Source organism: Strongylocentrotus purpuratus, unplaced genomic scaffold (genome assembly GCF_000002235.5).
Source record: "Strongylocentrotus purpuratus isolate Spur 01 unplaced genomic scaffold, Spur_5.0 spur5_scaffold_13, whole genome shotgun sequence".
Taxonomy (NCBI): Eukaryota; Metazoa; Echinodermata; class Echinoidea; order Camarodonta; family Strongylocentrotidae; genus Strongylocentrotus; species Strongylocentrotus purpuratus.
In genome coordinates, this window is record NW_022145598.1 from 35,658,869 (window position 1) to 35,679,144 (window position 20,276).

Here is a 20,276-nt window from a genome sequence, read left to right on the forward strand (position 1 = left end):
AATTGGCATCGCTTGAAATTGCTCTAGAAAAAAAGAGTAAGCTAACTTTCATGAACATCTCTCAAAAATTCTGAAGAAAATCTGCGATTATGGATCGTGAAATAGCCCAAAAGACATGGGAGATGTCTAACGATGTTGATCTTGTTCAAAGTGTGGACGAAATTTACAAGTACGATAAGAAACAGCAGCATGAGATACTGCAAGCAAAACCATGGACGAAAGAGTAAGTTTATACTGGTCCCAGCCGTTGCAATTTGTGCTGTAAATTTTGAGGGGGCCCAAGGCAAGGCCAGCATGCATGCAACTGGCGCCAGTGTACTTTTGTTTCCATTTTTGACCCGTAACTCCGGCCCGGAGATACCCTACTAAAACATACAACAAAATCAATTGTTCAAATAATTAATATTCATGATTTAAGAGTCGTTGTTTCTAGTTTTTTCTTACCCCTTTCGAAAGTTTCGTGTAAATTTTCTTATCTTTTTTGGAGTATTTTTCCCCAAAACGAAGGCATTGTATTTTATAATGTACACTTTCTCACAGTCACAGTTTTCACGGCAAACCGCTGCACAATTACAATACAATTGCATACCATACCGACGAAGGGGTGGGGGGGCGCACACGCATGCGTGAAGTAAGCGACTGTAATCTCAGATCCTCATTAAATTCATGTAAGCAGGGCTGCCGGCTGTCAACCCTCCCGCATTTGGAGGGAGTTCGAGACCTGCAATTGAAAAGTTTCTGATTAATGCTGTAGCCCGGAAGGCTTACCGGGTTCCAACCCGCCGGGTTGAGCATTTCGGGCCTGACCAGTTCCGGGCCGAACTGTAGCCAGAATTAGATCAACTCGGTAACAAAACCCGGCAGTAAGAAAGAGTTTTTAAATAGCTCATTGTTCGTTATTTACTTATCTTTCATCACGATAAAACCGTCAAAAGTAACTGTAAACAAACACAGCATGATGGCTCGATCTTTTACATCTGTTGACCTGTCTTTGCAATAGACACAGCACACATAGATTTTGTGTTGCGTTGTGTATATGGATCTCCCTAGCCCTGGCCCTGCCTGCAAGTAATGTGACTGATCAGCTTACTGTTCTGACCAATCAAAAAGTTTCCCCCGAGTGGGCGTAGAGTGAAACCAGCATAAATTAAAGTTCAGTGATTGCTGGCACAGTAGAACAGACGATTCATGAATTATGAAGTATGTTGACCTAGCTGATACTGATAGACGAGTGAATGGCAAATTTACATAATGTATATGAGAGTGTGTATGTGAAAATTTGTTATGCCTGAGGTGGAGGCTGAGCTGAGACGAAGTCGGCAGAGAGTTAAATTAAAGAGTAATTCCATCACCAAAATACTTCCTGACAAGCGGATTTAATTAGCAAACAAGATAATTATTGGGGTCCATTCTCTCTCTTATTCCCCTGTCTCTCTCTGCCTTAATTCTTAACCAAAATGGAACAAAAAGATTTAGCCCAGATTAGAAGAAAAAAAGAAGAAAAAAAATGATAAGTTTGTGAAATGTTGATAGTCTTTAGAGATGAGAAGGAAAAAGTTATCTTCATCATCATTCTTCCTTCCATCTTTACCTTTTTTCAATTCTATTTATTCATCTTCCGAATGTGTTTTAAACCTTTTTCCCCCCTCAAATCAATTTGATCTTCTTTCTTAAAAAAAAATAAAAGTACAGAATTATTTACGTAATGTAGTTTTTCTCATGTTTTCTTTTCTTTCTTAAGTTTCTTTCATTGTGTCTCTCGATCCCCCCAAAAATTCATTCACATCTGATATATCTCTTTCACTATCATGTCACAGAAATTTAGAAGACAAAACATTCCCTGTCAAAGATTAATGCTTGCCAGACAGCTTGGGCCCAGCTGGGTGTAACATTACACCGCGGTTTCTTTGAACAGGGTTCAAAGGTTCAAAGGATCAACAAGCAGCCTTTGTCCTGCTATGTGCACATTCCAAAAACATATGCAAATATCGGTTAAGCTATATCATGTGCCTTACATGTGATTATTGTTTTTAATTGGTTGTGTGGGCACTCTGACAGGGAAATGAGCTATTTTTTAGGATGCCTACATACATGTAGCTAGCCTTATGCTTCATCTTTTTCGGGAGTGGATTAAGGGTGATAATTTATGCTGACCTGGCCTGGGACTTACGTCTGGACTCACAGACAGCATGATAAACACAATGAAGCAATATATATTCAGGACAAGGTCGGTAGATCACACAAGATGTGTTTGTAGTAGCTTTCAAATAGATTCTAGTCAATATTATTTCAGTCCAACTCTCACCGGGTTACCGGACCTTTCTGGGTCCCGTTAAGAAATTTGGAAAATTGCCGGGTCGGGCCGGGCTGGGCCCGGGTTTTGGGTTCAGAGCTACAGCACTATTTCTGATGAAGGCAGAAACTTTAAATCAGATTGGTCTCTGAAGCATTTCTTCATAGAAGAGAAAGGTAAACCACTTTGCCTCATTTGTCACCAGAGTGAATGTAATGAAGGTTAACAACATAGCAAGACAAGCAAATTATGGGGAGTTACAGGGTGAGGCAAGAAGCAAAGACTTGAAAAATTAGTGACTGGACTGAAACGTCAGCAAGAGTCATTTGTGTAACCAACCATTCTCAAAGAAAGAAACAATAAAAGTAAAATAAATAAATGAACAAATAAATACAATTTTAAAAAAATAGAAATAAAGTTAAATTTTTTTTTAAATGGTGTGACCTACAGTACATGTATAAATAGAATCTTGCTGCATATGTTTCAGTAATATTCCATGCTGCATATTTATTTTCTCTGTACATTCTATTACAATTTTTTTTCACAGCAACCAATATTTCAAGTATATCAAGATATCTGCTCTGGCATTGTTGAAGATGGTGATGCATGCTAGGTCAGGAGGAACTCTAGAAGTCATGGGACTTCTTCTTGGAAAGGTAGTTTTAACTCATTGTCTTAAAATCTTATTAACGGTCTATTTTATTTAATGAATAAACAATATGCCTTATTTCATGTATTTATAACATAAGATGGATGATAACATCATGAGAATTCAAATTAGAGCTCATTTGGAGACATCACCACCCCTTCCCCCCCCCCCTCACGATCCTCAACAACAAAAGGATAGAAGAAAGTAGATTTTGATAATCAAATTTATAAATACACAAATTCAAATATGAAGATAATCACTGTAAACGAAGAGAAATAAATTGGTAATTATGGTTCTAAGAGTAATGACATGTAGATGAATAGATAAAAGTGTAACTACTGAGTACTGAGAAGAAAAAATGAAATACTTTTGTCAGGATCACCTTTCATAGCAATATTAATAATCTCAATTTCATTCAATTGTGAAGGTATTTGCAATTTTCTTCTTTCTCCTTTCCTGAAAATTTGAATTAGAACGTGAGTCATATGAAGACTTAGAGCAATCTGACTTTTCATCTGCTGAAGACCTGGGAGGCTGGGACCCCTTTCACAAATCCTTTTTTTCAATGACAAATGACAAAAATCAGTCAAATCTGCTGATAACCAGTCAGAAGCGAGGATTTCACTAGCTCATATAACTAAAAAACTCAGTGACTGTCATTTGTCACTGATGACAAGTTTTGTGAAATGGGGCCCTGAAGTATTTCAAAAGTGTGTGGTGCAATAGATCAGTTCACGGTTATCACTTGTCCCAAATGACCCCGAATATCCACAGATCTTCAAAACATGAAGAGGTCCCACTTTGTACATTTTGAAATAATCACTCCTACAGCGATGGAGGTGCTACATAAATAGCCTTTGTTTCCCCTTTTCAAAGAATACTTCCCCACCTGTGTATTATGGACTGCTTGTGCATAAATGAATAATGATTACCGTACATAACTTTCATGAGCACGTATCCAGTATTTGTCTCCGTGTATTTCACTATTTGGTCTGCAGTGACCTTTATCGGCTCATGCACAGACTGCAAATATGAACTGGCATATTGAAACTAGACCATATTTCTCCCACGTGTTTGATTGTTCACAGGTTGATGGTGAGACGATGATAGTGATGGATTGCTTTGCTCTTCCGGTAGAGGGCACAGAGACACGCGTCAATGCACAGGCTGCAGCGTATGAATACATGGCGGCTTATATTGAAAATGCTAAACAGGTAAGGGTCAAGGGTCAAATCTGCTTTTGATGTACAATCATGTAAACTTAAAGGCCCAAATTCACAAAGGAGGTTTAAATTTAACCCATGGTCTAAAATTAGCCCCAAAAAGGCGGGACACACAGTCAGAGGCCCAATATTAGACGCAAGCATGGCAAGGTACGCTTATTTTGTGCTAATTTTAAACCATTGGTTATGTAAATGAGGGTTTAAACCATGGGTTATATTTAAACCTCCTCTGTGAATTCGGGCCAAAATATTCCATACTGTGTGTGTAGTTCACAATAGTTTTTTAAAGCTCATGTATATGACAGCTTGGGTAGCAAAGATGAAATTTGAAATAAACATGTAAAAATAATCTTCATGTTGTTCTCTTTGTATTAAAAGATGTACACTGTATGAGATCATTTGGTATTCTTTCAATGATTTCCTGTGAATTGTAGTGTAAATGCCCGAAAGGAATGCCAGGTAACGGCTATACACTCCCTTTCACTAGGACCCTGTCACCCCGATGGATCCCGGCATATCAGTCTCAGCATTGACTTTGCTTGGAGACAGCATGTGTACAGTCCTCATAGGTTTTCCACGTGCAGTGCAGGTTGCCATGGTTTAGCATTTACTTTCCAGGGAAGAATCAGAGTCATTTTCAACCTCTCTTTTGTTTAATATTTCATTTGAGGAAGAAACTCAACAGTAGCCTTGAATTGGGATTATCTTCCTATCACCATCTAAAACCGAAAAAATCTGACCCCAAAAAACTTTTACATCAGCTTAAAGTAAACTTCAAGTGCATGCAATCTTTATATAGTCAGTAGCACATGGTCTTCTTAATTTTAGTAAGTGGATAAATTGCAATGTGTTGACATTTTTACAGGTTGGGCGTTTAGAGAATGCGATTGGTTGGTATCACAGTCATCCTGGCTATGGATGCTGGTTGTCGGGTATTGATGTCGGAACACAGATGCTCAATCAGCAGTTCCAAGAACCTTTTGTGGCCATCGTGGTGAGTATTATATTCCAATTTTGTACATAAATCATAAATGTATGTCTGTATGCAACCCTGTCTTTCAAATTTGTGTCTTCTATCAAAATATGGAGGCTGATATTATGTTTTGGTCATTTTGACAAATTTTAATTCATTACAAAATGAGATAAGATGTGGTGCAGAGTTGCAGGGTGTTGTATCTTCTCAGATGATAATGTGGAAACATCCTTTCAAATGTGGGAAAGAACTTTTTAGAACTTTGGGGTATATGCCAGTTCCCTTACATTGGATTAAGAACTTTTTTGTTGTTGAAATTATCGTTACCTATCAACATCAGATGGTCACTTCTCCCAGTTACAGGTAATCTTGTAATGAATGAAATAATGAATTAAAATTGGTGTTAGAACTTAAAGTATGACATTTGGTATGTGATTTCCGGGAAGATTTTGTTAGTCTGTTAACGTTTTTGCTCATCCTTAAATTTGATGTATGAAAAGCAATACCAAATAGGTAAGTTTCTACCACAATGCAGTTTGATTACCAGAACTGAAAATAAGATTTAGTTACACCAATCACATCAAGCCTGTTATAATGTAAAGGAGGTAATTGGCTCGGTGGTAGAGCAGTGGTCTTGTAACTTAGAGGTCCCGGGTTCAAAACCAAGTCAATGTGCTTCTGCCCTTTGGTAAGGCATCAATCCTCATTGCCAAGTCCCTTAGAGAGAACTTAAAGTCGTCAGTCCCCTGGTTGCTCACTTACAAGCATATACAGTACATGCTTTCTTAGCTGTCAGGTAAAATGATAATTGATCATGTTTTCCATACAGGTTGATCCAGTGAGGACGATATCTGCCGGGAAGGTGAACATCGGTGCTTTCAGAACATATCCAAAGGTAAATGGTTCTTCTCGAATGGCTTTTCAGGGGAGTGTTTCACAAAGACTAAGATACAATTACGTTGGACTTGAACTATGGGAGGCCATTCATGCCATTGTTTGCTCTCACCTTTGTTGAAGAAAAAAGTCTTAAATATAAGTTATGTTTACAATGTAAGTAAAAAATAATCTTAAACAATGAACTATCGAACAAAGTTAAATTCTGTAGATTTGTGACGTCCCTTGAGAGACCAATGGTGAGAGCAACCAGTGGCATGAATGGCCTGCCATAGTTCAAGTCCAACTTAAGTCAATCTTAGTCTTTGTGAAATGCCCTTCTGATCTACACATTCAGAATGCTTCCAGTAACAGATGCATGGCTAGACTGTTTTGAAACAAGGGTGTCAGACACACTTTGCTGACAAGTTAGTTCATCATTTATCCAATAGTCAAGAGGGAAAAGGTCATCAGTTTGGGGGATATTGTGAACCAGGTTTGTTGATGGACATTTTTGAGGGGGTGTGTGCGTCACCTCTACCTCTTGCAGGGTGCCCCTGATAAAAAGTTAATTAAGGTGATTTTTCAGCCTTTGACTTTTGAGTTTCCTTGGGCCATTGGACCCTTAAACTTGAGGATGTCAGATTGAAAGTTTTATGTCGTTTTTGAAGTAGTCATAAAAAGTAAAGGACATGTTCACAATGAAGTAATTTCTTATTAAAGTTCATTTAATATTTATAATCCTTACAGCTTTTTAAACTTCAAAATATATATAAAATATGAAGTGTACTAACTATTGAGATCCTCTTGATTCCTTCCTCCCTCAGGGTTACAAGCCACCTGATGATGTGGCCTCTGAATACCAGACCATTCCACTCAACAAGATAGAAGACTTTGGTGTCCACTGCAAGCAATACTACAGCCTAGAGATCTCCTACTTCAAATCAGTCCTGGATCGCAAGCTACTGGAATCTCTCTGGAATAAATACTGGGTCAACACGCTCAGCTCATCAAGTTTACTCACAGTAAGTATGGTCTCTGAGGCCACTGGGGTCAGAGGTCAGATGTAGAATATTGCCATAAAGAAGCCATGTTTTGTTTGTAGTATCATCATATAGTATCAAAAGTCATATCAGTCATCTATCAGTCAGTTACAACATGTACATGTAAGGCTTGGTTGCACAAAACTTTTCATCAGTGACAAGTGACAGTTTTTGTTAAAAGCTAGTAAAATCCTTGCTTCTGATCGGTCATCAGCAGATTTGTCACTGATTTTTGTCAATTGTCATTGAAAAAAAGCTTTGTGAAACGGGTCCCAGGCTTGGGCTTAGGTATATTGTTGGGTCCAGGGTTGAAGTTATAAATTTGATTTTCATGAGAGATTGACAACAGAGCAATTCATCAGAGTATGTTTATCATCGGGTTATCATGTCCCATGCCAAAGCATCTAATACACTGAATTGTGTATGTTCAAACCATGTCTGATGGCGTGTAGGATCACACACAAAAAAGTGTGTCTAGACTTGGACTTAATCTGAAACACTTGCCAGGAGTAACTAGGCAAGCATCATGAAGTCATGGTTGTCTTGTGTTAAAAAAATGAAACCATTGACTATCCTCTCTCCACTCTTTATAAGAATAGAAGCATGAAATGTAGATTTAGAGCTAATCTTACAGAGGCATACCTTTGACAATAGAATTTCTCTCTCCCTCCCCTCTCTCTCTCTCTCTCTCTCTCTCTCTCTCTTGTCACCCCCCTCTCTTTCTCCCTCTTTCTTTTTTCTCCCCTCTGTCTCCCTCTCCCCCCCCCCCCCCTCTCTCTCTCCCCCCCCCCCCACCTCTCTCTTTCTCTCTCTCTTGTCCACTCTCCCCCTCGCTCTCTCCCTCTCCCTCCCCCCTCTCTCTCTCTCTCTCTCTCTCTCTCTCTCTCTCTCTCTCTCTCTTCCTTATGCTAGAATGCTGACTATACAATAGGCCAAGTGTCTGACCTCTCAGAGAAGCTGGAGAATGCAGAGAGTCAGCTAGGGAGAGGTAGCTTCATGCTTGCTGTGGACCATGAAAAGAAGGCTGAAGACAAACTAGGAAAAGCTACAAGAGATAGGTAGGAGGAGCATCATGATGTAGATGGAGATATTGATGATGGTCACACGTAGGCCCTGTTTCAAGTTTATTTATTTCCACAAACCTCAAACAAGTTTAACACAATAAGTATGTTTGTTGATGGTAGTAGTGATTATAGTGGTAATTTTTATTTTTTAACAAGGAAGACTTTTTGTATTATAAGAAAATAGAGAAAATATGGCTATAATTCATTCTGGGTTGTTTATCCTGCAGTAAATCGATTGTTTGAACCAGTGAATTAAAAACAACCTCAAAATAACTTGCTGGAAATCATCTTCAATAAAAACCACAACTCTCATTTGCATAAAGTGACCTGTGTTTAATAAGCACATGGTGTTTGGCTTACTTACTTTGATTTCCTTATCTTTCTATGCTCAATACTCAGCCCCTATACATCTTCTACCAAAATTGTTTCGCAAATGTCATTTATTTGTAATAATGAACATTCAGTGTAACTTTTGTTGGATTCTGTGATAATTTATTTTCTATCATTACCAGAACTCAAGCTTATCTTTATGCCCCTTGTGGACCATTCTGTAATCACAGCTACTCATATTTCTTCATTTTTTCTTCTTCTTCTGTTTTTCCCCTCCAGCTGCAAGTCCACAATAGAAGTCATCCATGGTCTCATGTCACAAGTCATCAAGAACAAACTATTCAACCAGGTCCATAATCGCTGAGAAACAATACAAACTATTCAACCAGGTCCATAATCGCTGAGAAACATTACAAACTATTCAACCAGGTCCATAATCGCTGAGAAACAATACAAACTATTCAACCAGGTCCATAATCGCTGAGAAACAGTACATGCTGTTCAACTAAAGGGACTTACGACATTGATACATGTCTCAATGTAAAGACTCAGTTACCCATAATAACATCAAGATTATTTAAATAGTAGCACCTAAAGAGTGTTCATGAAAGTTTTACAAAAAATTAACGGGAGCAGTGAGCGATTTAGCTCTCGATACCTACAAAACTGAATAAGCAACCGCATAAATATCTCTGAGAAAATCAGTTTTACAACAACATTTCCGAAAGGAGCACCCATGATCAGAAAAGTATTTTTACACTGGTTCATGAATGTAATGTATTTATATCTATGTCAGACATATCCAGACATCACTGAGGAGGTGAGGATGTGAAGTGGTAAAGGATTTCTATTGTAGCCTTTGAGCCCATTATTTAAAATACTATTATAAGCAAGAGAACCTATAACAGTACAGTCAAACCTGCTTTAGTGACCACCTGTTTACAGAGACCATTTTTCTTGTTTCCCTTGGATGGTCTTTATAGACAGGTTTCACTATACATGTACTTCAAGGCATGTCACGTAATGTGCATTTGACAACGTCTAAAAACAAGAAGTGATGAGGATAGTGTTTGATTTCTAACTCCTTTTGTACAATGAATATGTGAGAATATGATTGCAAGTTAATTTAAATATCATTTGAAAATGAGGATTGTGACAGGGGTAGTGTAAGAAGACAGGGGGAAGAAATCAAAACAGTGGTATTTATATCATTGTCTACATTTCCCATGGTTTTCTCATATGATTGAGGAAACAAAAAATTTCTGATCATATTATGCAATGGAGTTTAAATTGCCCTAAAATTAACAACTAGTACACTTTTTTTTTCTTTTCATTTTAACATTCTTTCTTGTTGAAAGCTTTATGTAAAGAGCAATCATCTAAGAGGGCATTTTTACGAATCGTTTCTATTGAATTGTCTTCATATTTAGGCTTGACTACTGATATTCAACACCAAGCATCTTGAAGATTTCTTTCTTAAATTGTGTCAATTCTTTGCTATACTTCTTTGACTAAATAGCATTGTCACTCTCCTTTGGGGATTAATTCTAAGAAAAGTGATATTCTATGACAAGTGAAGTGACTGTTGTGTAACCAGGAATACTAGAATGTGAGAAATATATTTATTTCTATGTGACTTAATGTCTCAACCACAACAATTTACCAATAAATTCAGTTTTGTTAAAATACTTTTTGTGAAACATCTGTGACTTATGCTATACATGTATTTGCCACTTAATATTGTAGCAAACTGCACCTCTAATTCAACAACCCAGGAAAATTTGCACTGTAAAGTGACTAATAGAAAATAAGGTTTACAATTTCTCAATATTTTGAATATCAAATCAAAGTTATTAAAAATATTAGTTGAGCAAGCTAAGCCTATGATTATTGAGTTTGAGTTGTACTAAAATTGAATTTTAGTTTCAAATTTTTTTGAAGCAATATGTAACAGGGTTGTCTTGTATTAAAACTCATGGCCACACACAGAGGTTTAAAGGGAAAATAAAGCTTTCAAATTAAGGTATGAAAGATATTAGCTATCAGGGTGTGATTGATGTATGTTAATCTAGGTACAGTCAAACCTGCTTTAGTGACCACCTGTATAGAAAGACCACCTGTCTACAAAGACCACATTTCTTGTTTCCCTTGAAAATGGTTTCTCATTGAAACATGTACTAAAGGAACCTGTACATAAAGACCATCTGCCTATGAAGACCACTTTTCTTGTCTCCCTTGGGTGGTCTTTATAGACAGGTTTCACTCAGTGTATTTGGGCTTTGGAATCAATACTCATCATGTACCTTCATTTACTACCTGTATGGAAAGACTGGTGATGATAAATCCTAGGAGTTATCTGCCTAAACCTTTTATATGCAAGTGTATAAATGTGACCATATGTCAGCGTAGCCTGTATTAGCTGAGAGAGGGGTTTATTTCTCAAGCTGATTAAGATGTGATTGGTTGATACAGTCAAACCTGCTTTAGTGATCACCTGTCTACAAAGACCACCCGTCTCCAAGGACCAGATTTTGTGTTTCCCTTGGGCGGTCGCTGTAGACAGGTTTGACAGTAGTACAGGTATGTAATTTCATGATATTGTTATTGCTAGATATTAAAAGACATTTGATGCCTATACAAACTATCTATCTTGCATTGTTATTTCATACCAAGTTTTCTTTTAAATCCGATGTTGTTAGCATTCTAACCGTTAGGTGGAAGAGTGATAGTGATCTTTAGTAAAATGGTTGGGATGTATAGGAAACACAGCATAAATTGAAAGAATTGTGGAAAAGATAAGGCACTGGTAAGATGAGTGATAAGCAAGGAGTAGAAGTGAAAAGGGGTCCATTTTACCTTATTCCCTAATCCACTAGTGTATATGAGGGGAGGGGGGGGGGGGGGGGGGGGGGGGGGAGAGATGGGAGTCACCCAACCCCCCCCCCCCCCCCCCCCCGACAGAATTTTATTTTTTTTAATGCCTTTTCGAAAAACAGACATGGAAATATCCATTGTTTTGTGCTGGATGTTTTTGTTGATGACAGTAGTGGTGGTTTGTGTTATATTTGTTTGTAAGTCTCTATGTTCGAATGCTTGGCAGCCACTATTCACGTGCCATTATAGGATTATTCTTATAAATTACAATGAATTTATAACTTCAGTATTCAAAAGCCAATTATAGGATTGCTCTCACTTTACACATTATTCGTCAGAACTTCATGGGTATAACAGGCTTTCATCGAAAGGGTGCGGTGCGGTGCGGTGCGGCGCGGTGTGGTGTGCTCAACGCACCCATTCGATATAAGAGTGGGGCCTTTTCTCGAAAGGGTGCGTTGAGAGCGGAGTACCGTTTTAACACACCCTTTCGATAAAAGCGGGGGGGGGGGGGGGGGGGGGGGCGGGGGGCTTTTCTCGAAAGGGTGCGTCGACTAGTCTTTCGCATCAGTCGTTTAAAATGAGGATCTCGGACAGAAGGTAATAGTTGCCAATCTAAGTATATCGAAAATGGAATGGTCTTGATTACAGAGTGGTCTCTTTCGTTATTACTATGTTGATGGGGGAGACAGAGAGAAGGAAAAAAGGGAAAGGGAAGATAAAAGGAAAGAAAGAAGAATAAGAAGAGAAGAGGGAAACGGGGGGGGTGGGCGAAGGACTCTTGCCCCCCCCCCCCCGCGAACAAATAAATAGGAGATAGAGAGAAGGCCGGAAAGGGAAAGGGAAAGAGAAGATAAAAGGAAAGAAAGAAGAGGAAGAAGAAGAAAAGAGGGAAACGTGGGCAAAGGGCTTTTGCCTCCTCCCCCCCCCCCCCGCCAACAAATAAATAGGGAGAGAGAGAGATAGAGAGAAGGGAAAGGGAAAGGGAAAGAAAATATAAAAGGAAAGAAAGAAGAAGAAGAAGGAAAGAGGGAAATGGGGGAAGGGCAAAAGGCTCTTGCCTCCTCCCTCCCCCCCCCCCCCCGCCAAAAAAATAAATAAGAGAGAGAGAGAGAAGGGAAAGGGAAAGAGAAGATAAAAGGAAAGAAAGAAGAGGAAAAGAAAAAAAAGAGGGACACGGGGGCGAAGGGCTCTTGCCCTCCCCCACCCCCCCCCCCCCCACCAAAAAAATAAATAAGAGAGAGAGAGAGAGAAGGGAAAGGGAAAGGGAAAGAATATAAAAGGAAAGAAAGAAGAATAAGAAGAAAAGAGGGAAACGGGGGCGAAGGGCTCTTGCCTCCTCCCCCCCCGCCAACAAATAAATAGGAGAGAGAGAGAGAGAGAGAGAAGGGAAAGGAAAAGAAAATATAAAAGGAAAGAAAGAAGAAGAAGAAGGAAAGATGGATACGGGGGAAGGGCGAAAGGTTCTTACCTCCCCCCCCCCCCCCCTTCCCGCCAAAAAAATTAATAAGAGAGAGAGAGAGAGAGAGAGAAGGGAGAGGGAAAGAAAAGCTAAAAGGAAAGAAAGAAGAGGAAAAAGAATAAGAAAAGAGGGAAAGGGGGCGAAGGGCTCTTGCCAACAAAATAAATAACAGAGAGAGAGAAGGGAAAGGGAAGAGAAGATAAAAGGAAAGAAAGAAGAGGAAGAAGAAGAAGAAAAGAGGTAAACGGGGGCGAAGGGCTCTTGCCTCCCCCCGCCAAAAGTAAATAAGAGAGAGAGAGAGAGAGAAGGAAAAGGGAAAGAGAAGATAAAAGGAAAGAAAGAAGAGGAAGAAGAATAAGAAGAAAAGAGGGAAACGGGGGCAAGGGCTCTTGCCCTCCGCCCCCCGCCAAAAATAAATAAGAGAGAGAGAGAAGGGAGAGGGAAAGAAAATATAAAAGGAAAGAAAGAAGAGGAAAAAGAATAAGAAAAGAGGGAAACAGGGGCGAAGGGCTCTTGCCTCCTCCCTCCCCCCCCCCCCCGCCAAAAAATAAATAAGAGAGAGAGAGAGAGAATCTGTTCTGATCCTGGTCCTGATCCTCAAGAAGGATATAAAGATGACCAATAAGAACGTTATCGTTCGAGAGAGAGTGTTTGTTGCTTCTAGAACATTTTAGAATTAAGTCCCATCACATTGCAGTTGTGGGGAGGGACTATGATTATATTACCCCCTTAGATGGCTTCCCAGAGTCTGGCTTTGAAGGTTTCAACTGCGTCGCAGGCAAAGATGCTGGGGGGGGGGGGGAAGTAAATTCCAGGCCCGTATGGTTCTTGGAAAGAAGGTGAGTCGATATATATCCGTCTTGCATCTTATGTTGGAGAAGGAGAGGGAAAGAGAAGATAAAAGGAAAGAAAGAAGAGGAAGAGGAAGAAGATTTTGTGTTCTGTCAGTGTCACAAATAGATATATAAATATGCTCATCTGACGATAATTTAATGTATAAAACCCCTCACCTTCTTGGGGCTCCGCCCCTTGGATCCAACACCAATTTGTGTCCTTCCAGTGTCACAAATAGATATAAAAATATGCTCATCTGACCGTTATTTATTGCCCAAAACCCCTGAGCTTCCGGGTGCTCCACCCCCTGGACCCCACGCCAATTCGTGACCCCTGTGTCACAAATAAGGTATAAAATAATAATTATTTAATGGACAAAACTCCTGAGCTTCTGGGGGCTCCGCCCCCTGGACCCAACACCAAATTGTGTCCTGCCACTGTCACAAATAAGGTATAAAATTATGCTCATCCGACGTTAATTTTGATGTTTAATACCCCTGAGCTTCTGAGGGCTCCGCCCTGTGAAAAAAACGTGTAAAAAAACACGTTAACTTTTACCTATTTTTGGAGATACCCCCCCCCCCCCTGGCGTTTGGGGGGGGGGGTACGATTTTTCAAATTTTTGAGGGCCCCAAAAAAGATTAGTGCTCTCTAGTAATTTCGCGACTACTCCGGAACCGCGGCAGATATAAAGTTCTTCTTTCATGACTTTTTTCTTTCGAGTCTTACGCATCTTTTGAAAAAAAAATTGTTGAAAATCGGACGTATAATTGCGGAGTCACGTGACCTTTTGTTTTTGCATGTCAGCCCTAAAATCGCTCATTTTTGTGATTTATGTACCAAACATATGGAAATACCATTTATTCTTTAAAAATAAGATAAAACATTGGTTATTTGGTCTTGTTTCAAGTTAATGTTTGATTTTGGGTAAAAATAGTTGAATTGTGGTTAGAAATGAAATGAAATAACAAAATAATATAATACATAAATACAAATTATCAAAACAAGAGATAACATAGGGATAAACTGGCTCTTCCAACTTTGTTGTCGTATTATTATTCTAACGAATATATGAAGTGAAAAAGAACGCTCGAATATGAATTATATATGATTTAGGGGTAAAAATGTGAATTCTCTGACCTTGTTTGCATAAATTACCATAAATATGCATTTTCGCGGCGATCGGTTGTGAAACGGCCGAGATCTTAGGGGGACCCCCACCCCCCACCCTCAAGTCCACTCCAATCACATTGAAAAAAAGTATGACTTAAATCATCTCTCTCACCATTATACCGCTATAGTATTCATGTTTTTAATATTATTTATTGTCCATTAAACAAGTTCATAGAGAAAATACTTATCTCTCTGCAACATTAAAAAAGAATCTTCATTAATATGTCTTAATTTGTATTGATAGCCTTGTGGTCGCCAACAGTGGCGAAGGCAGGGGCGTCTCCAAAGGGGGTGTGGGGGTGCGACACCCCCCCCCCCCACCTGTCAGGATATTGTCGGTAAAATTGCGCTGCCGTCGGGAAAAAAGAAAAAAGGGGAGGGGAAAAAAGAGAGTAAAAGGGAAAGAAAAGAAAAAAAAAAAGAAAAGAAAAAAAGAAAAGAAAGGAAAGAAAAGAGAAGAAAGAAAAGAAAGAAAGAGAAAAACGAAAAAGCGGGAGAATAGGATCGAAAGGAGGCAAGAGCCCTTTGCCCCCGTTACCCTCTTTTCTTATTCTTTTTCCTCTTCTTTCTTTCCTTTTATATTTTCTTTCCCTCTCCCTTCTCTCTCTCTTATTTATTTTTTGGCGGGGGGGGGGGGGGGAGGGAGGAGGCAAGAGCCCTTCGCCCCCGTTTCCCTCTTTCCTTCTTCTTCTTCTTTTTTTCCTTTTATATTCCTTTCCTCTTTCCCTTTCCCTTTCCCTTCTCTCTCTCTCTCTCTCTTTTTTAAATTTTTTGGCGGGGGGGGGGCAAGAGCCCTTCGCCCCCGTTTCCCTCTTTTTCCTTTCCTTTTATCTTCTCTTTCCCTTTCCCTTTCCCTTCTCTCTCTCTCTCTCTCTCTCTCTTATTTATTTTTCCCCCGGGGGGGGGGGGGAGGAGGCAACATCCCTTCGCCTCCGTTTCCCTCTTTTCTTATTCTTTTTCCTCTTCTTTCTTTCCTTTTAGATTTTCTTTCCCTCTCCCTTCTCTCTCTCTCTCTGTTATTTATTTTTTTGGCGGGAGGGGTTGGGGGGGGGGGGGGAGGTAAGAACCTTTCGCCCTTCCTCCGTATCCATCTTTCCTTCTTCTTCTTCTTTCTTTCCTTTTATATTTTCTTTCCCTTTCCCTTCTCTCTCTCTCTCTCCTATTTATTTGTTGGCGGGGGGGGGGGGGGGGAGGAGGCAAGAGCCCTTCGCCCCCGTTTCCCTATTTTCTTTTTATTCTTCTTCTTCTTCTTTCTTTCCTTTTATATTCTCTTTCCATTTCCCTTTCCCTTCTCTCTCTCTCTCTCTCTCTCTCTCCTCTCTCTCTCTCTCTCCCTTTCGCCCTTCCCCCGTTTTCCTCTTTCCTCCTTCTTCTTTCTTTCCTTTTATATTTTCTTTCCCTTTCCCTTTCCCTTCTCTCTATCTCTCTCTCTCTCTTATTTATTTTTTTGGCGGGGGGGGGGGGGGGGGGAGGAGGCAAGAGCCTTTTGCCCTTTCCCCATTTCCCTCTTTCCTTCTTCTTCTTCTTTCTTTCCTTTTATATTTTCTTTCCCTTTCCCTTTCCCTTCTCTCTATCTCTCTCTCTCCCTATTTATTTGTTGGCGGGGGGGGGAGGAGGCAAAAGCCCTTTGCCACCGTTTCCCTCTTTTCTTCTTCTTCCTCTTCTTCCTTTCCTTTTATCTTCTCTTTCCCTTTCCCTTCTCTCTCTCTCTGATTTATTTTTTGGCGGGGGGGGGGGGGGGGCAAGAGTCCTTCGCCCCCCCCCCGTTTCCCTCTTCTCTTCTTATTCTTCTTTCTTTCCTTTTATCTTCCCTTTCCCTTTCCCTTTTTTCTTCTCTCTGTCTCCCCCATCAACATAGTTATAACGAAAGTGACCACTCTGTAATCAAGACCATTCCATTTTATTTAATACATTTTCGATATACTTAAATTGGCAACTATTACCTTCTGTCCGAGATCCTCATTTTAAACGACTGATGCGAAAGACTAGTCGACGCACCCTTTCGAGAAAAGCCCCCCCCCCCCCCCCGCTTTCATCGAAAGGGTGTGTTAAAACGGTACTCCGCTCTCAACGCACCCTTTCGAGAAAAGGCCCCCCTCTTTTATCGAATGGGTGCGTTGAGCACACCACACCGCGCCGCACCGCACCGCACCCTTTCGATGAAAGCCGGTATAACTAAGTTTTAACACATTAATTCAAGGCTCACAAAATTAGCAGTCTCCACATAATAATTTTGTATTCTTTAAACAGAAAAAATACAAGTTTCTTCCTTTATTTCTTCTTTCATTTCCCTTTTTTTTCCCCTCTTTTTTCTTTCTCTTGGGAGATGGCGTTTTGAGATCAAGGGTTGCTTAAAATTCAGACACCTCAAGATGGGAATCTTTTCTGTCACAAGAAGGAGACATTTTTTGTTGCTCTAGGGACATTTTTATCGATTTGTGGAAATATGTAGGGTGTTGGCTGGGATCATGCCTTGAGCGTCCTACCCAGCCAGGGCAACATCGTCCCATATGTTACGTAAAAACAGTAAATGCTGATTGATTAGGATATCCTCGCACAATATATCCTTCAGATAAGGCGCAGGAAAACTGTACCAGGTTTTTTTTTACGACGTGAAGTGTAATATGCCTCATATTCCTGAATCTTATAGGCAAAGAGCTCAGTGAATTGTTGCGCACAGTTGCCAATCACAACAGTTTGTTTTGTGGCGGTTTAATTTCCGCGCCATATATAACCAAGCCTTCAGTCACTACAGTTTATTTCCTCTATGTATATGTTCGTATGTGATAACAGTGCATGTTTTCACTACCCAACTCCAGGGAGCTCCGTCGCTGAAGGCGCTTATAATTACGTACTTTCTCTTCTTCATGTTGAATCGGGGATATACAACAACAAAAATAAAAAAATATGTGCTCTTCCCCCCCCCCCCCCCCCCCCCCCCCCCCCCCCCCCCCACTTATTCACCGACTGGCTGAGTCGTTGCGAAATTTTTGGCTCGATTTTCACATTTTAAAAAACCTTCGAAAAATCCTGCGTACGCCACTGAATGTTCTTATATAGATCTCTATGGGTTTTACCCAAATCTTGAGCAATTAGTTTAGCTACAAACATGACATTTCAAAACAACAATTGCACTATATGCTTGTAATACCCTGCAGTGCATGCTTCTCTAAATCAGAATACCGATACAAGGAAGTGAAGAATAGAACCAAAAAGGGATGGGGTTGCATTTAAAAAAATCTTTACAACACAACTTAGTTTTTTTTAGAAATAATAACTGGCTGTGGCCTTGAAAGCGATTGTTATGAGCCGGTAGAATGCGTTGCAGTGCATGACGGAGGCATTGATTGTGCTTTGGTTTTTAATTCACGCCCAGATGGGAGCAAGGGAACGACGTCCTGCGGGGGAGTACCCACAGATCCATGGGATATGAGCCCATAGAAGAGGGTTAACAAACCGTGTCCAGACCAGCCCAGAGACGAGAATGCTTTCATATCGCATGAAGAGAACGCACCGGTAGATCCAGGCGCTTTGGAATGGAATAAAAAAAGGGGAGGGGATATATCATGTAAGTTTAGATCGTGTTAGAGTTGCCAATATTTAGACTTAGTTCAAAATGTATTTTTGTAATGTTTATCTTTACTGTAAGTCAGTCTTAGGACGCACGACTTATGATGTATGGTTTTAATCTTTGTTTATACCGTAAATGAACTCTGATCATTTTTTATCTACAAATTGATATACAAACAAAAGGGAGAGCTCGTCTTATACTGGTCTTTTAAAATGAACAAAAAACTTTTTCCCATGGAAAGTAAATCTTAATACACGAACAGGGAATCGATGGTTTAACTGAAATGTATACTATTTTGCAAAACAATCAAATTTGTTGTCCTAAATTGAATCACCGTGCATGGCCCTTTTTACATAGTTTCTTACCTGTAAACCCCTCCTGGCTAAATCATAATAATGTTAACATGAAGCCCTGTCCTAACATATCACCCCCTTAGTACCCAAACTACTTCAAAACATTCATTGCCAGCTTCACACGGAATTCTATCTGTCATACATACTAGACTTCTCCCTTTTTCGCTCGAACGAATGAGAAAGACCTCCAATATTCTATATTATGTGGGAGTCAGTTTTAATTGCCCCACCGGTTCTTTTTAACCTCTAAACTTCACCCATGACGTTTTCAATCAAAAGCAAATTCTTAACCCATTGTCACGATGACTAAGCAAAGCGAATGGTGTTTTGTGGTAGAGTCAACGGACCATTAATGCAGCTCGGGTTTCTTCTACTATTCCCCAGACCTTCACATGTTTGGTAATGCTGAAAAACAACCAAATTCTTTATCTATACACTGCATGGAGATAAATCTTGATCATAATGATGTATCAGTGGCGTCCAGGCGCGTAGCCAGGGGGGGGGGGGCGGTGGGGGCGGTCTCCCCCCAAAAACGCCGGCCAAAAAAAAAAGAGAGAGAGAAAGAGAAGATAAAAAGTAAGAGGACGTAGGAAGAAAAAGGGGAGTCAAAAACGGTACAACGAATTGTCTTCTTTCTCTAATAATTTAATGAAACGTCAAAGCTTCCGCGCTTCGCGCGGAACGGGGGAAATTGAGTTCAAATTAAGGATTAAGAGTCGAGAACGGAACGAAGAATCGTCTTCTTTCTCTAATAATTTAATGAAACGTCAAAGCTTCCGCGCTTCGAAAGAGGGGGACTGAATACAGATAAGGATTAAGGGTCGGGAAAGGTACAACGAATCGTCTTCTTTGTCTAATAATACGTCAAAGCTTCCGCGCTTCGCGCAGGAGGAGGGGGGGGGGGAATGAATTTAGACAAGGATTAAGAGTCGAGAACGGTACTTCGAGTCGTCTTCTTTCTCTAATAATTTAATGAAACTTCAAAGTTTCCGCGCTTGCGCGGGAGGGGAGGAAACTGAATTCAGATCTAAGGATTAAGAGTCGAGAACGGTACATCGAATCGTCTTCTTTCTCTAATAAATAATGAAACGTCAAAACTTCCGCGCTTCGCGCATGAGGGGGACTGAATACAGATAAGGATTAAGGGTCGGGAAAGGTACAACGAATCGTCTTGTTTAATTGTCTAATAATTTATCCGTCAAAGCTTACGCGCTATGCGCAGGAGGGGCGGACTGAATTCAGGCAAGGATTATGAGACGAGAAAGGTACACCGAATCGTCTTCTTTCAAAACACCCCCTCCCTGCACCTACCCCCCTGGGGAGCGCGCTACGCGCGCTTTTTAAGTGATTCGCACGCTTCGCGTGCTCACTACCGCCCAAAGACGTTTAAATATAATTACCGCCCCCCCCCTAAAATGAAATCCTGGCTACGCGCTTGGTGGCGTCTGGGTTTGAATTGTTTGCTGTTACTAAAGGTTTCTCAGTAATCAATAAAACTTTACAATTGACATAACATCTATCTTGTTTACAAGGTCATGTAATATTTTCTACACGATATAAC

The 20,276-nt window shown here is 40.1% G+C and overlaps 1 protein-coding gene across 1 annotated transcript; it reads left to right on the plus strand.

Moving 5' to 3' along the window:
* The first annotated feature begins 2 nt into the window (after nucleotides 1-2).
* LOC764103 (COP9 signalosome complex subunit 5) lies at nucleotides 3-10,136 on the plus strand. Its single transcript, XM_030983440.1, has 8 exons — nucleotides 3-223; nucleotides 2,841-2,949; nucleotides 4,031-4,156; nucleotides 5,031-5,159; nucleotides 5,968-6,033; nucleotides 6,839-7,036; nucleotides 7,967-8,112; nucleotides 8,728-10,136. The coding sequence occupies exons 1-8, from the start codon at nucleotides 90-92 to the stop codon at nucleotides 8,810-8,812; spliced, it is 993 nt and encodes a 330-aa protein (XP_030839300.1). The 5' UTR covers nucleotides 3-89; the 3' UTR covers nucleotides 8,813-10,136.
* The last annotated feature ends 10,140 nt before the right edge of the window (nucleotides 10,137-20,276 follow it).

What these genes read in the sequence shown, in the direction of transcription:
- LOC764103 (XM_030983440.1), top strand. Translation starts at nt 90, where the DNA reads ATGGATCGTGAAATAGCCCAAAAGACATGGGAGATGTCTAACGATGTT. An exon ending in TGGGACTTCTTCTTGGAAAG is followed by an intron (nt 2,950 to 4,030) that starts GTAGTTTTAACT and finishes GATTGTTCACAG; the next exon opens with GTTGATGGTGAGACGATGAT. An exon ending in GCTCATCAAGTTTACTCACA is followed by an intron (nt 7,037 to 7,966) that starts GTAAGTATGGTC and finishes TCCTTATGCTAG; the next exon opens with AATGCTGACTATACAATAGG.